The 14,717-nt window shown below is 60.2% G+C and overlaps 1 protein-coding gene across 1 annotated transcript; it reads left to right on the forward strand.

The window, feature by feature from the left end:
- Window positions 1-70: 70 nt before the first annotated feature.
- Window positions 71-14,263, forward strand: TADA2B (transcriptional adaptor 2B). Its single transcript, XM_027545108.1, has 2 exons — window positions 71-410; window positions 10,608-14,263. The coding sequence occupies exons 1-2, from the start codon at window positions 141-143 to the stop codon at window positions 11,619-11,621; spliced, it is 1,284 nt and encodes a 427-aa protein (XP_027400909.1). The 5' UTR covers window positions 71-140; the 3' UTR covers window positions 11,622-14,263.
- Window positions 14,264-14,717: the final 454 nt, after the last annotated feature.

The following is a 14,717-nucleotide window of genomic DNA, read 5'->3' on the forward strand; positions in this document are numbered from 1 at the left end:
CCGAGGGCGCCTGCGCGCTGAGGCGGGACGCGCGGCCCGGCAGGCCGGCTGCAGCGGGCGCCTGGGGCGGGGCGGCCGCGGCGGCGGCGGCCGCGGCGGTTTCGCTGGAGCGCGGGGCGGCGGGGCCCCGGTGGCGGAAGATGGCGGAGCTTGGCAAGAAGTACTGCGTGTACTGCCTGGCCGAGGTGAGCCCGCTGCGCTTCCGCTGCACCGAGTGCCAGGACATCGAGCTGTGCCCCGAGTGCTTCTCCGCCGGCGCGGAGATCGGCCACCACCGCCGCTACCACGGCTACCAGCTGGTGGACGGCGGGCGCTTCACGCTCTGGGGGCCCGAGGCCGAGGGCGGCTGGACCAGCCGCGAGGAGCAGCTGCTGCTGGATGCCATCGAGCAGTTCGGCTTCGGGAACTGGGTGAGCCGCAGGGCCCCGGGCGCACCTGCGGGAGTGCGGGCGCCGCGAGGGCGCGGGGGGTGGCGATGGGCGGTGGAGGCGGGGAGGCCCGCGCCCGCCTCCCCGGGCAGGGCCAGGCGCACAGAGAGGGTGAGCCAGCCGCCCAAGGTCACACAGCAGGAAGTAGCGGAGTGGGGCGGGGAGGGGGGGGAATCGGGCCACGGCTGGCTGCCCCCCACCCCCCACCCCAGGGCTGTTTTCCCAGCCTTTTGGGGTGACCTCCGCTGGTGTCTGCCGAGTGCACCCCTTGGGCGAGGCCGGACTCCCCAGAAGGGAGTCAGGGGGACACAGGCGGCTCTGAGACTTGACAGCAGTAGGGTACCCCAGGAAGGAGTGGGTTTTGCCTGGAGGACAGTGTGCTGAAGGCCAGAGGAGCTCCTCTCCACGCCCTCTGCCCTGCCTGCAGGCGCTCCTGGTCCTCCCTGCCACCCTCACTGCCACCACCACTCACTTTGTGTCCCCTGCCAGGCACTTGTTGACCCTCGCGTCCCCGCGACACCCTGGGCTTCGTGTGCCCCGGGCTAAGTGGGTTCTGCCATGGAGTGTTTGGACCGGACCACGCCTGACCTTTGACATTTGGGTCTCTCCACTGGGGGCTCAGTTGGTAAAGAGTCTGCCTGCAGTAGACCCCGGGGTTCGATCCCTGGATGGGGAAGATCCCCTGGAGAAGGGAAATGGCAACCCACTCCAGCGTTCGCACCTGGAGAATACCCGTGGACAGGGGAGCCCGGCAGGCTACAGTCCACAGGGTCGCAGAGAGTCAGGCACGACTGAACGACTTCACTTTCTTTCCCTCAGGAGGTTTCTTTGGGGAAGTTTATCGGAGAGAACACAGAGCTGGACTGGACTCATTCACATCGGGCTCTCGAGAGAGACACGTGGTGGCTCTTCTCCAGGTGGTCTCTGAGGAGTGCTTTTCGCACTCTCCAAGAGGAGGCTCTTGTCCGTGTTAGGAGGAGAAGGCCTGGCTGGCTTTTGGCCCATAACCACCAGGGACTTGTGGCCACCTCCAGGCATTGTGAGGAGTGCCGGGGGGGAGAGACGGGAGCCCACTCCCTCATCTTTCCAGACCCTTCCACATGCTGGTCCCCCAGCTCCTCGAACCACTTCTCCAGCAGCACAGCCGTCCCTCATTATCCACGGAGGATTGTTCCAGAATCCTCCCAGGCCACCAGAATCATCCCATACTCTGTCCCTTGTCTAAAATGGCCAAGCGGGGTTGAGCCCACAGACGCTGGGGGCCGACTGCCGGCCCCTTCTCCTGGGCTTGCTGGTGGAGACGTTCCACGCTTCTCCCCGCATCCCCAGGCCTGCCCTGCCTGTATTTAGGTTAGCTTTATTCTATCGGTCAGGTGAGCCAGTCTTCGGGGACCCGTGCCCATTCCGCAGCCCTGGAATCTCGAGCCTCTCCCAGCTCCTTAGAGACCCTGCTCCGGGTTCTCAGCTGAGTGCCTGCATCACGGAGGCCACGCTCCGGACCCCCTCACTGTCCTGAAGTGCTGCCCGTGGATGCGCATGGAGCCTCTGCTCTGTGCTCGTCCTGCAACAGTGAAGGAGTCCGGAAAGAAAGGTGTCAGCCTGGCCTTCATGGGCATTACAGGGTCGTGGTGGGCTGGTCCTGAGGTCCAGCCTCCAGTCACAAACCCATCTCTGCTGTCCCTGTGTGTATCTCCTGGGCTCCTCCACTTCCCTTGACCCAAATCTCACACCTTGATTGGTTGGCTCCTCGGGCTGCAAATGGAGTACCATTCTCAGGGTCTTCTTCAGGGTCCAGTTCAGCGGTAGCTCTGTCTTCAGAATCCTCCAGAAGCTAGCCTCTTCTCACAGCCTCAGTGTAGGCTGATGTCCATCTCTGGCCTGATCGCTCCTGGAGCCTCCGGACTGGCCTCTCTGCTTGGTAACCGGGCCCCACAGCCCATTCCAGGCAGCAGGATTGGAGCTGTCTCTGAGGACAGGTCCTGTCCCGTCAGTCTGCAGCAGCTTCCAGTTCTACAGAGATGAAACTTGAGGGCCTGCGGGGCCTTTCAGTGTCTACCTACCCCGGGATCCTTTGAATCATTTGTTATTTCTTCTGTTGAGAGCACTCCCCCACACCGCCCCAATCATGGTTTGTGACTGGTCTTTCTGCTTCCATATCATATCTGCTTCAGAGAGACTTCCCTTCCCTGCTTCATTTGGAGCTCTTATCTCTGCAGTCGCCACTAAAAATAGCTGGCGTGGACCAAGAGGCTCGCTGGGTGCCAGGCACTGTGTTGACCTCGAGTGGTTCCTTGTGAGAGCCTCCCAGCGCAGGTCTGTGCCACAGGTTCGGACCACATCGTTTGGTGACCAAGTCTGTGCTCCGAGCCACCCCGTCAGCACTGCCTCCCTGCAGCTTTGCGGAAAATACTCGAAAAGCGAGCCCGGGACTGAAAGATGTATTAGAGTGTGCTGAGGGAGGCCGGGAGGGTGCTCTGAAAGCAGTACTACTTTAACTTGCACGGGAGCCATCTGGAGACCATGCTGAAAGGCTCTGAATCGGGGCAGCAGCAGGCTCAGCTGTTCCGAGACAAAGCCAGGGGCTTCTCCCTGCTCAGCAGGCGTTGCGGTCTGGGGTCGGAGGTCCATGGGCCAGGCCGAGGTGCGGCTCTCCTGTCTCTCCCTCTCCTCTCTGGGGCGTCTTTGCCCTGAGCTTGGCCGTGCTTCCTCAGAGGCTCCTCTGCAGTGCTGAGAGGCAGGCTGTTTCCAGGCGTGAGCCCCGAGCCGCGTGTCGCACGCAGGCTGCCATCAGCAGGTGCGGGTTCTGGGTGAGGCGCTTTGCACGCGTGTCTGCGTGCTCCTCTCAGCAGGCTGGTTCTTGGTTGAAGAGTGGTGACCCCAAGAACGGAAGGCCCTGGTGCAGAGCCCGGGCTTAACCTCCTGGTGCGGCAGCAGTATCTGCTGTGGCTGGGGGGCTGCACGTCCCTGGCTGGAGCCGGGTCTTGACCCGACTGGGTGAGGGGTGAATGTGGGGGCCGGGGCTCGGGGACAGGGACTGGGTCCCAAGGGCGGGTGTGGGTGTGGGGACAGTGGTGGAGAGGCAGGTGAGACCACTGTGATTTCTCGGGTGGTTCTCATGGGCGTGGGGTTGTGGGGACTCCTTGAGGACAGGCCCTGCTGAAGTCTGGATCATTTGCTCACAGTCTGTCCCAGGGTCCGGGCCCAGCTGAGGGGTGCTGGCCACAAGGCCAGGAGGGTTTGGGGATGAGCAGCAGAGAGGACGGGGGTGAGGGCTGACACCCATGACGGGAAACCAGAAAAGGGCTCAGGGTGGGCGGGGCTCACCGGGTCCCAGCACCATGGGTTTTAAGCCCCCCGACCCGGGCAGCTGGTTGTGTGGTGGGCGCTGTGCAGATTCAGGATTGGAAGACACGGATCCCGGGGGGACACAAGCAGACGTGAACGCCAAGCTGTGCTTTCCCACAGTGCCAGGCATCTGTTAGCTGGTTGCTGGAGCATCGACCAGTTTGAAGGAGGCGTGGGCCTCCCCCACGTCCCATGGTCAGGAGGACTCCAGGGCAGGTGGGGTTCACGCTGGCCCTGAAGCTCGATTTCAAGTTGCAAAAGGACGCAGAATGCTCTGTGGATTCTGAGGCCCTGTGCTGTGAACGGCACGTTCAGGCTGATTCCGCAGGCGGGCGGAACGTCGTGAACAACGGCTTCCTTTTGTAGATGACAGCGGGGCCCGGCAGGCGGGGTGGCGCGGATGCGCTGTGGGCCTTCATCATCCGGCGCTTGCTGAAGACCCAGTTTGTGTTGGACCCTGTGCTACACGCAGAGCGCCCCCGGGTGAGGGCTGGACACAGCGGGTTACAGAGAGTCCAGGGCCTCTGACGCAGTGGGTTCTCAGCATGGTCTCCTCCTCAGCACATTGGAGCCCTTCTGTGTGTCGGTGAGAGATGGATGGGTCCATCCTGTGAGCCTCCTGAGAGTGGGGGTCTTAATCGCCATCAAGAAGGGGCAGGGAAGAGCTTGGCTTGAGAAACCAGCTAGAGTTCAGAGGGTTATGCAGAGCGGGGCTTTTATTGTTTGGGGGACAGACTCTGTGGGACCCTTGTTCCCTGGCTCGGGGTTGAACCCGTAGCCCTACAGTGGGAGCATGGAGTCCCCCGGAGTACCAGGGAAAGGAAGTCCCTGAGCAGTGGGTCTTAAACTTGCAGAGTGAGTGAGGACACCCTGGGAGCCTCCTTGGGCACAAGTCCTGTCGTTCTCCCCCGCCACCCCAGCCTTCTGAAGCCAGTAGGTCGGGGGCGGCATGAGAGGCTGCAGCTCCAACAGGTTCACAGGCGATGCTGCTGCTGTCCCAGGGACCCTACTTCAAGAAGCACCGATGTAGCTACAGTAAGGCATGCAGCTTGTAAAACTTTTACTATTCAAAACAAAGTATATATTTTTATTGTGGTAAAGTATACATTATGTATACATAATGTATATATAAAGTATATGGATACAGGTATCTAGTGTATACATAAAGTATGTATCCTAATACTCGGTGTATCATGATACACAATGTATCCTTTATGTATACATTAGGTGCATGTATCCATGTATACATAAACTTTATGTATACATCAGACATACAGTGGACTGCAAGGAGATCCAACCAGTCAATCCTAAAGGAGATCAGTCCTGAATATCCATTAGAAGGACTGATGCTGAAGCTGAAGCTCCAATATTTGGCCACCTGATGCGAAGAACTGACTCCTTTGAAAACACCCCAATGCTGGGAAAGATTGAAGGCAGGAGGAGAAGGGGACGACAGAGGAGGAGATGGTGGGATGGCATCACCGACTCAAAGGACATGAATTTGAGCAAGCTCAGGGAGTGGTGATGGGCAGGGAGGCTTGGCGTGCTGCAGTCCATGGGGTCGCAAAGAGGCGGACACGGCTGAGCGGCTGAAATGACTGACAATGTGAAGCTCGCCGTTTTACCTGTTTGTCGGCGTCCAGTCCAGTGGCGGGAAGCACATCAGTGCTGCTGGGCAGCCGTCACCGCTGGCCACAACTCTTGTTGTCGTGAACAGAAAGTCTTCCTCATTACACGCTAGCCCTGTCTCCGTCCCCCCACAGCCCCTCTTAGCTGCGGTTCTGCTTGGCGTCGCTGTGGGCTCACCTGTTCTAGGGACCTCACCTCAGTGGGTTCACATAATGTCTGTATTCTTGTGACTGCGTTGTGTCTTAGGATAATGTCCTCCCGGGTTGGCCAGTGTTGTAGCAGATGTCAGAACCTCCTTCGTGTTTAAGGCTGAGTAATAGTCCGTGGTGTGGACGGACCACGCTGTTTATCCAGTCGTCTGTGGGTGGGCACTCGCTGTCAGGAATGCTTCTGTGGTGAACACAGGTGTCCAGATAGCGCGGAAGTCCTTGTTAGTTCGGGTAAACACCAGGAGGTGGAATTGCTGGATGGTGAGGTAATCCTGTGTGTTTCTGGAGGCCCCGCCATGTGGTTTTCACAGTAGGGCCCGTGGCTTCGTAAAGCTCTCTCACAAGTATAGCCTGATTTGACCTGAGAAGCTTTAGTCCCGCGAGGGGCATTCACAGGTGTGAGCTGGTGAATTCTGAGTTCAGGGAGGAGGATGGGGACCCTGGAACAGAGGGGAGGCTTATGGAGCTTTCTAGCTTTAAAAAAAAAAAAGGCCCGTGAAACGGGAGCGGTGGCCCCGGGACACAGGGCACCTGGAGTGGCCTGGAAGGATGGGCTGGAGACCAGTTCTCGTGGCAGCTGGCCTTGACCCGGCCAGCGGCGCATGGTGGGGGCAGGTTAGGCTGGAGGTCAAAGGGAGCGTCTGGAGATGCAGGTGGCCAGCCCAGGGCGTCCTCCCAGCCCTCGAGAGGCCAGCGGGTCGTTCCCCTCACTGTAAAGGTGACCGGCCTGGCTGGAGAGGGAAGTGGCCGCATTCAGGGCCCCATGTGGGTGTGATGGGCCGGAGTCCCCGCTGCGGGGAGGGCGCATGCGCACTGGAGCATGTGGGAGGCCGGCGGGGCTGCAGGCCCCAGTCCGAGTCCAGAGCCCAGGTTGGGTCCTCGGGGCAGGCCGGCCGGCCGGCCTGGAGCGCCCTCCTGGGCCCGCGGCTCTGACTTCAATCGGTCCTGTGGGCCCACTGCCCCCTCCTTGGCCTTGGACCCTGCGCTCCTGGCCCCGCAGGTGGCTCCCCCTGCCGCCCCCTGAGGCCCTGCAGCGTCCTGGCTGGCCCCTGGGGTCTCTACCCCAGCTGCCCATGCTTCTGTCCCCTTGAGATGTCTTCCTTTAAAGAAGGAAGCGGGAGCCACGTCTCCCTGAGGGAATGTAGTGCGCCTGGCCCTGGAGCCTCGGGAACAAAGCCAGCCTCGTGGCCCCCGCCCCCGAGGCAGACACAAGGCTGGTCAAGAAAGGACGTGCACCCTTTCTTGACCAGGCCCACCGACCTGCTCGGGAAGGGCGCCCTGCGACGCGATTGAGAGAGTCGTCCTGATAGAGGCCCTGGTTTGCACAGAGACGGGGGACTGGATGCTCTGCACCAGCAAGATGTGGGTCCGCGGTGTCCCCCACACGTCCCAGGGGTCAGAGAGGGTGCCGCGGCTGCACGCTTGTGAGGTGGTCCGTCCGGAAAGGGGAGCGCTGGCACCGCCCTGCCCGTGGGTGGGCTGCACCTCCTGTGCCGGGGTGCGAGAGCTGGCCTGTGTCCCTGGGGTGGCCGCGCCCGAGGTGGTCCTCCTGATGTGGGAGGTGGGGGACGCTGCTCGGAGGATGAGATGAGGTGAAACCCGGACGCGTTAACTGCGGTTGTTCACAATGATGTGTTTTATCCTGACAGACACTTCAGAGGAGCAATTACAGATCATAAGCAGGAGCAGAGACGATACATGTCTCACAGCAGTGAGTAATTGAGCCAGGATGTGAGCCTCACTCTGGGCATCATGGAAGCCTTCCTGGAGGAGGTGACCTGGGTGAACACAGGCCCTGGAGGCGATGCTAACAGCTTTGTAGTAGGAATAACAAAGCCGGCGTCCATGGGCCAAGCGTGCCCAGCACTGGACTGAGAGAACGTGTATTCCCTCATTTACTCTCCAACCGTCCTGTGAAGGTGGTATTTAGTAGCACCCTCGTAATCCAGACCAGGAAACCGAGGCACAGAGAAGTTAGTGACACGTCCAGGTCACGCAGCAGTGAAGGGGTGGGGCCTGGAGTGGGGCCCGAGGCCTGGCCCCAGGCTGTACAGAGAGGGCAGCTGGCATTTGTTGGCAGAGGCCAGGTCACAGGGCAGGGGCGGCCTCAGCCAGAGGGGAGAGACCCCGCGGCAGTCCCAGCAGGAGCTGGCCGGCCCGCGGTGGGACTGGCCTACATCTTTTCCCTTCGGTGACCTCACGGGCCCAGCTCAGCGTCTCAGAGATGCGTTTTCTTTATTTTTCAAAGGACTCCAGGAAGCAGCATACCGAACTGTCCTCATCTTGTTCTAAAAATGGGAGTCCTTTTTTTTTTTAAGTTCGCGTATAGGAGAACAAACCTCCAGATTTTGGGCTGCTTCCCGGGGTGTTACCGCAAGCTGCAGTGGGAAAGGGGCCACCTTCAGGCTACAGCTGGGTGCCTTGTTCCATTTCAGTCGACCTGATGCGAAGAACCAACTCAATGGGAAAGAACCCTGATGCTGGGAAAGATTGAAGGCGGGAGGAGAAGGGGACGACAGAGGATGAGATGGTTGGATGGCATCACCGACTCGATGGACATGAGTTTGAGCAAGCTCTGGGAGATGGTGAAGGACAGGGAAGCCTGGCCTGCTGCAGTCCATGGGGTCATTTTTCATGAAAATCTTAGACCTGTTTAAACAGAGAATTGAGGCAGAATTTAACTTTAAAAAAAAAAATCCCTTTTAGTTTTACTGAAGAAGATGAAAACTAGTGCACAGAACCTCACCTCCCTTCCCGGTACCCTCAGAACGTGAGCATCTTGCATCTCCTCAGGGCAGGAAGTGCGCAGAAACTGTAACTCCGCGCAGACCGCGCCTGAGGGGCTGCCGGGGCGCACACCTCCTCCTGCGGGGCACTCAGGAGTGCTGGCGCGGGGCGTGCGGGCGCCTGTGGTCGGGGGCGGCCCCGCGTCCTGCCCCCCAGCGGCCCAGGTTCCCCCTCCTGCTTCTCCCATGCTCGGGACTCGTCCTTCGTTTTCAAAACGGGCTGTGCCTGCGTCCAGCGGAAAGCGCTAAGTCCTCAGAAGGCAGAGACGGTGGAGGGCCTCCCTCCCAGCACCCCCACCCACCCCGCTCCGCGCCCTGGGCACCGGGCTGGGGGCCCGGGCCCCGAGGGAGTGTCTGAGGAGCACAGGCGGGCCGCCGCCGTCTCCCGCGTGTCCTCACCGCCTCGCGTGGGGGCTCACGGGGGCCCGTCAGTCTTGCCGGAGGACGGCTGCACAGCCCCTGCCTGCTCCGTCCGCAGGGCGCGGGCTGACGGAGAGGCCCTCGGACAGGTCACGGGGCTGCCTCGGTTCGCTCAGAGGCCGCGTCGCTGCTCGGCCTCCCCCTGCGCCCTCGGGCTGTGAGTCTCCCCCTCGACGAGCACCCGAGGGGCGCGGGGGCCATCGGCCTCTCGGAGGGCAGAGCTCTCCCGCAGGGCCGCACTGGACCAGGCCCGGGGACCCGGCACTGCACTGGTGAGGGTTGGATGCTGAGGGCGCGGCTCCCACGCCCCTGGCCGCCCGCCCAGCGCGGGCAGCTCAGCTCAGGCTGATGGCACCCCCGGCTCCCTGGCAAGCACAGCCTCTCCTCCTGGAAAGACATGTGTCCCGGGGGCTCCCTGGGCCCGGCTGGGGTGGGCTGGGCTGCGGGGAGAGCGTGAGCGCTCCCCAGCGCCCCCTGTTCCTTTACTGTGAGGCCTGCGGGCTCCAAGGCAGGAGTGGCCAGCCTGGGAGACGGTGACGGTAGTGATGGTTGTGACTTCCTTTTGTTTTTTTGGATGAAATGTTTCCTGGGAAAGGATAACTGCACAGTTGGTGCTGAGAGAGGTTTTTAAAGAAAGAAGCATGTAGTTTCTCCAGCAGACAGTCTGTTCTCAGCTCTGATCCTCGCTGCCCCTCACGGTGCACAGAGGTGGCCTGGCAGGGTGGGTCCCAATGTGGCCTTCTCTGTACCCCCCTACCCCCCACCCCGAGCGGCGCTCCCTGGGGAGAGGCTGGCAGGGCGGACGCCGGTCTGGTTTCTCTGAGGGCCTTCCTGACACCTTCCTCCCCTCTGTGCCCGGTGGTTGGCAGGGTCAGCCCCTCAGGGGACCGGCTGGTTTCCTGGGCTCCCATTCGGGCCTATGGGGGTGCAGGAACCATCCCGACCATGGGGGGACGCTGAGTGTCTCTCGGCGGGTGGGTAGAGCTGGGGGAGTGAGGCCAGCGGGGCGCAGAGTGGCTGCTGGGAGCGAGTGCACACTGCAGGCGGCTGCTTTCTCAAGTGGCTTTAGCGGTTCCCTTTAAGGAAGAGGCCTCTTGGCAGAGGAAAAGATTGAGAGACTTGTACAATTTCCTCCCATTAATAACCCTGTGCGCGCAGGGCGGGTCCCTTCTGGAGGCGTGACCCCTGCCTGCAGCCCGGGCTGGTCTCCAGCTGGTTGCTGGACCCCAGGGGCCGGCAGAAGCGGTGGCCCAACGCCCGGGTCATCTGACCGCCACCCGGGGAAGGAACACGCCGGCCCGGGGCCGGGGCATCAGAGACGGAGCCTGGCTCTTTGCGCTGGGACACAGGCGGCGCGGTGAGCTGGCACCTTCCCTGGTGGGGAGGCCCCGGGCTGCATCTGTTCTCCTAGTTCAAAGAGCGGAGAGGTCACTGGAGCCAGTGGGGACCCCCCCCACCCACCCACCCCGGGGCTCTGGCTGCCCACCCAGGCCTAACTGCTGGCGGGCAGGGCGGCCTGAGCCCCAGGGAGCCTCTGTTTGTCCTCTTAAGAGAACCAGGAGAAGAGCTGGGGTCTGGGATGTGGCTTTCTTTGCCCTCCAGGCCGGTTGCCCATCTGGGTACTGATGTTCTCGGGGCATGGATTCCCCGAAGGTCCTACCCCCAGCGCCGACATCCAGAGTGGCTGTGGGGGATGGACAGCATGGCGCCCGCAGGCCGCAGGGTGGCGGCGCCCAGGGACCTCCGCGCCCAGCCTGCGTCTGACCCTCTGACGCTTCTTGTCTCTGCAGGAGGACATGGCGGCTCACGTGGGCGCTTCCCGGACTCCCCAGGAAGTAATGGAGCATTACGTAAGCATGTACATCCACGGCAACCTGGGGAAGGCCTGCATCCCCGACACCATCCCCAACCGGGTGACCGACCACACCTGCCCCAGTGGGGGCCCCCTCTCTCCCAGCCTCACCACCCCCTTGCCTCCCCTAGACATCTCGGTGGCCGAACAGCAGCAGCTGGGCTACATGCCGCTGCGGGACGACTACGAGATCGAGTATGACCAGGACGCCGAGACGCTCATCAGCGGGCTCTCGGTCAACTATGACGACGACGACGTGGAGATCGAGCTGAAGCGCGCACACGTGGACATGTACGTGCGCAAGCTCCGCGAGCGGCAGCGGCGTAAGAACATCGCGCGCGACTACAACCTGGTGCCCGCCTTCCTGGGCAAGGACAAGAAGGAGAAGGAGCGGGCGGCGCGGCGCAAGGTCACCAAGGAGGAGAAGGAGCTGCGGCTCAAGCTGCGGCCGCTCTACCAGTTCATGTCGTGCAAGGAGTTCGACGACCTGTTTGAGAACATGCACAAGGAGAAGATGCTGCGCGCCAAGATCCGTGAGCTGCAGCGCTACCGGCGCAACGGCATCACCAAGATGGAAGAGTCGGCCGAGTACGAGGCGGCCCGGCACAAGCGCGAGAAGCGCAAGGAGAACAAGGCGGCGGCGGCTGCGGCCGCGGCGGCGGGGGGCGCCAAGCGCGGCAAGGAGGACGGCCGGGACGGCGAGTTCGCGGCCATCGAGCACCTGCCGGGCTTCGAGCTCCTGTCGGACCGCGAGAAGGTGCTGTGCAGCTCGCTGAACCTGAGCCCCGCGCGCTACGTGACCGTAAAGACCATCATCATCAAGGACCACCTGCAGAAGCGCCAGGGCATCCCCTCCAAGAGCCGCCTGCCCAGCTACCTGGACAAAGTCCTCAAGAAGAGGATCCTGAACTTCCTCACTGAGAGCGGGTGGATATCCAGGGACGCCTCCTGAAGCCCGCCGCCCGGAGCGCCCGGAATGGACGGACGGACCGACGGACGGATGGCTGGATGGTTGCCGCGAGGGCCACACCGACAGTGAAGAGGGGAAAAAAAAAAAAAGCTTTGTGAGCCAAACGAAAGGGGGTGGGCGGGAGGGGGAGAGGAAACGCTTTCCGCCCCCACCCCCACCCCACCCCGCATTGTTGCTCTTTTTTTAAAACAAATCGAGTCCTTTTTTTAGGGTATCAATTCTTTTTATGGTCCTCTGAAGAAGCAATAGCAACAGTCGGATCAAAGGGAAGACAAAACCTGTGTATATTTTAACTGAATCCCTAAACGTAGTTCTTTAAGATGACGATTTGCCTTTAAGTGTTCAGTGTGGAGCATATGATGATGAGATCAGGAAATTTCCTTTTTTTGTTGCTTCCCAGTGGTACAGGACTGTTAGATGGGCAGAGAGGAGCCCTTCCCTGCCGGCTGCTGGCTCACCCCCGTGACCTGAGCTCCGCTGCGGCTGCGCTCGGCGTCGGGCATGTGGCACTTTAGGCGGAGGGCGCCGGGCCCGGCAGGAGAAGAGGCTGGGGAAGGGCGGGACGGGCATCTGTAGGGAATCGCCAGGAGGAATCTGGTGTTGAACGGGTTGGCCAAACAGCTTCCCCACGACGGCTGGCGGTGGCACTTTAAGAGAGCTCACCGCGGTGTCTGGAGGGGGATGCGGGGCCCAGCACAGACTGGCAGACCGCGGGGCCTCCTCCCCTGGGGGTGCTTCTTGCTGGGCTTAGAACTTGGCCTTGCATTTTACTTGGAAGAACTCATTTTAAATGAAGTTCACCGAGAGTTGAGAGTTCTGGGTTTTGGGTCAGCTCCTTCCAGGGTTCTCACCCCAGTGGTAAGCCCCTCTTTCTCTGAGACTGGCCACGTGTCTTGTCTTGTATGGTCTCAGGCCCTGGGCTAGGCAAAAGGGACCCCTGTGGCCTGGAGGCCCAGGCACTGCTTCTCTGGGAAGAAGTGGCTTAGAGTCTTGAGCCAGACTCTGGCGTGCCTCTGCCCAGCCTGGTTCAGAGAGGCTCTCAGGGGCGCCCTTTGGTGATGGGCACGGTGCCTTCACGCGGGAACCTGAGGAGTCGTGTGTCTTCCAGCTGCCTGGGGCTCTCGTGTCCAAGGCCCTGCTGTAGAGTCAGTGGAGTGGCCAGACCCCAGTGCTTCTCCTGTAGTCCTGGGGCGCATCCTGCCTCTCACCCCCTGTAGTTACCAGACTGTTTACCTCCCAGAACGCTTGGGCTTGAAGTTAAATTAAAGTGAAGGTATTTGAGAGAGGAAAAAAAAAAAAAAAAAAAACCTCATCATTTCCAAGGATGGCTTAATTATGGTGCCTTTTCCTTTCACATCCTCTGTCTGTCCCCTAGGGTGAATTTCCAGCATTAAATATACACGTCAAGTATATTGGGGGCTTCCCTGGTGACTCAGATGGTAAAGAACCCAGCTGCAATGCAGGAGACCTGGGTTCAATCCCTGGGTCGGGAAGATCTGGAGAAGGGAATGGCAACCCATTCCAGTACTCTTGCCTTGGAGAACCCCCACGGACAGAGGACCCTTGGCGGGCCACCATCCACGGAGTCACAGAGAGTCAGAGGCAACTAAGTGCCTGACACTCAAACACGCCGTCTGTGGCTTTAGTTGTAAACCGCATCACATGCTGGCAGAGCAGAACTCCCCGCGACCTGACCACAAGCCTGGGACAGGGACCGACCTCTCTGACCATAAAGCAGCGCACGGTGGTGTCACTCCCAAGCGCCGCCTCCCGCCGTCACCCGCAGGGTAACCGCGGCTGCCAAGAGCGCAGACACAGTCTGTGCCGAGCAGAGGCGGAGACGGTGCTACGCCCTGCCAGGGGTTCTCAGCCAGGGTTCCTGGAGCAGCAGCGCATTGTCCCCGGGGGGACCGGCTGGCCCTTCAGGGACATGGGCCCCTCCCCTCCCAGGCCTCGGACACGCGGGGCGGGGCCTCGCAGGGCACTGGGACAAGGGCTGAAGTCTGAGAACTGCGGGCTTTAGCTGCTCCAGTGTCACCGATTTTCTACATCAGATTCCTAGTTTGGTGAGGTTTTAAATTTAAGTCTTATTTTTATACAAAATGATTGCCAGACTTTCACTAAGCTTGAGAAGCAAAAGCTCCCTGTAAAATGTGCGTGGCCCCGGCCAAGAGCTGTCAGACGAGAAGTTCTGTGCTTAGGCAGGTTGTCAGTGTGTGTCTCTTCTCGATGGTATGAAGAATTTATTTAGGCTTGACTGTTTTTAAACACCATAATGAATGTATAATTTATGTTAAAAGTGTGAACCCTTTGTTACAAGGGAAAAGTAATTTTATGATTGGTTGCCTCTTGCCCCATCAACTCCAGCTATTACTGTCGCATTAGTCCCGCCCCTGCTGTTTGCTTGGAGCCTTTAAATTTCTGTATTTAATTCTTATGATAAATGAGTCACCATGATCCCATGGAATTAGGTCTTTTCAAAACTGAAACTCTCTCGAGTCACAGAAGATAATCAGCTGTTCAGAATGATGCTCTGGACGGCCAGCATTCCGAGAATGTATTCAGACCGAAACTCTGCCTACCGCCTTTTTTCCTTTTACACATTAAACAGGTTGAGAACCAAACAGTGTGACCGCCTGCTTTTTACTGCCTGCCCCTGGAGCCACAGCTTTCAGTCTCGTGGATGGTGCGAGCCAGTCTCAGAATCAGGATGGGGAACAGCTTGTGACACGTCTCAGTGTGGCTCTTGGACGTCGCGCCTGTTTTCCCTCCAAACTGTTGAGTTAAAATAGATTTCCTGTTAAGCAGAAAAGCCCTTCAGGTCAGCGCTCCTTCCCAGAAAGGAACGAAACACCCAGACCTTCCGTGGAGCCAGGCTGCGGAAGTCTGTGGTGAGTAGACAGTGACGGCTCCATCACCTACACGGAGCAACGGATCCGGGCCACAGTTAGGGAAAACGCGGGAACCCGACCCGGGTGCAGCCCACGGGCCTAACTGCGGTGTCAGCATGGACACAGGTAATGCTTTCCTGTTGGTGGTGACCGTGGATGAGTGGAACTGCAAACAGTTCACACTGAA

The sequence above is a fragment of the Bos indicus x Bos taurus genome, chromosome 6, assembly GCF_003369695.1.
Source record: "Bos indicus x Bos taurus breed Angus x Brahman F1 hybrid chromosome 6, Bos_hybrid_MaternalHap_v2.0, whole genome shotgun sequence".
NCBI classification, from domain to species: Eukaryota; Metazoa; Chordata; class Mammalia; order Artiodactyla; family Bovidae; genus Bos; species Bos indicus x Bos taurus.

Bases quoted from the DNA above. Each gene is read 5' to 3' on its own strand.
- TADA2B (XM_027545108.1), top strand. From the start codon at position 141: ATGGCGGAGCTTGGCAAGAAGTACTGCGTGTACTGCCTGGCCGAGGTG. The intron at 411-10,607 runs GTGAGCCGCAGG...TTGTCTCTGCAG, and splicing joins AGTTCGGCTTCGGGAACTGG to GAGGACATGGCGGCTCACGT.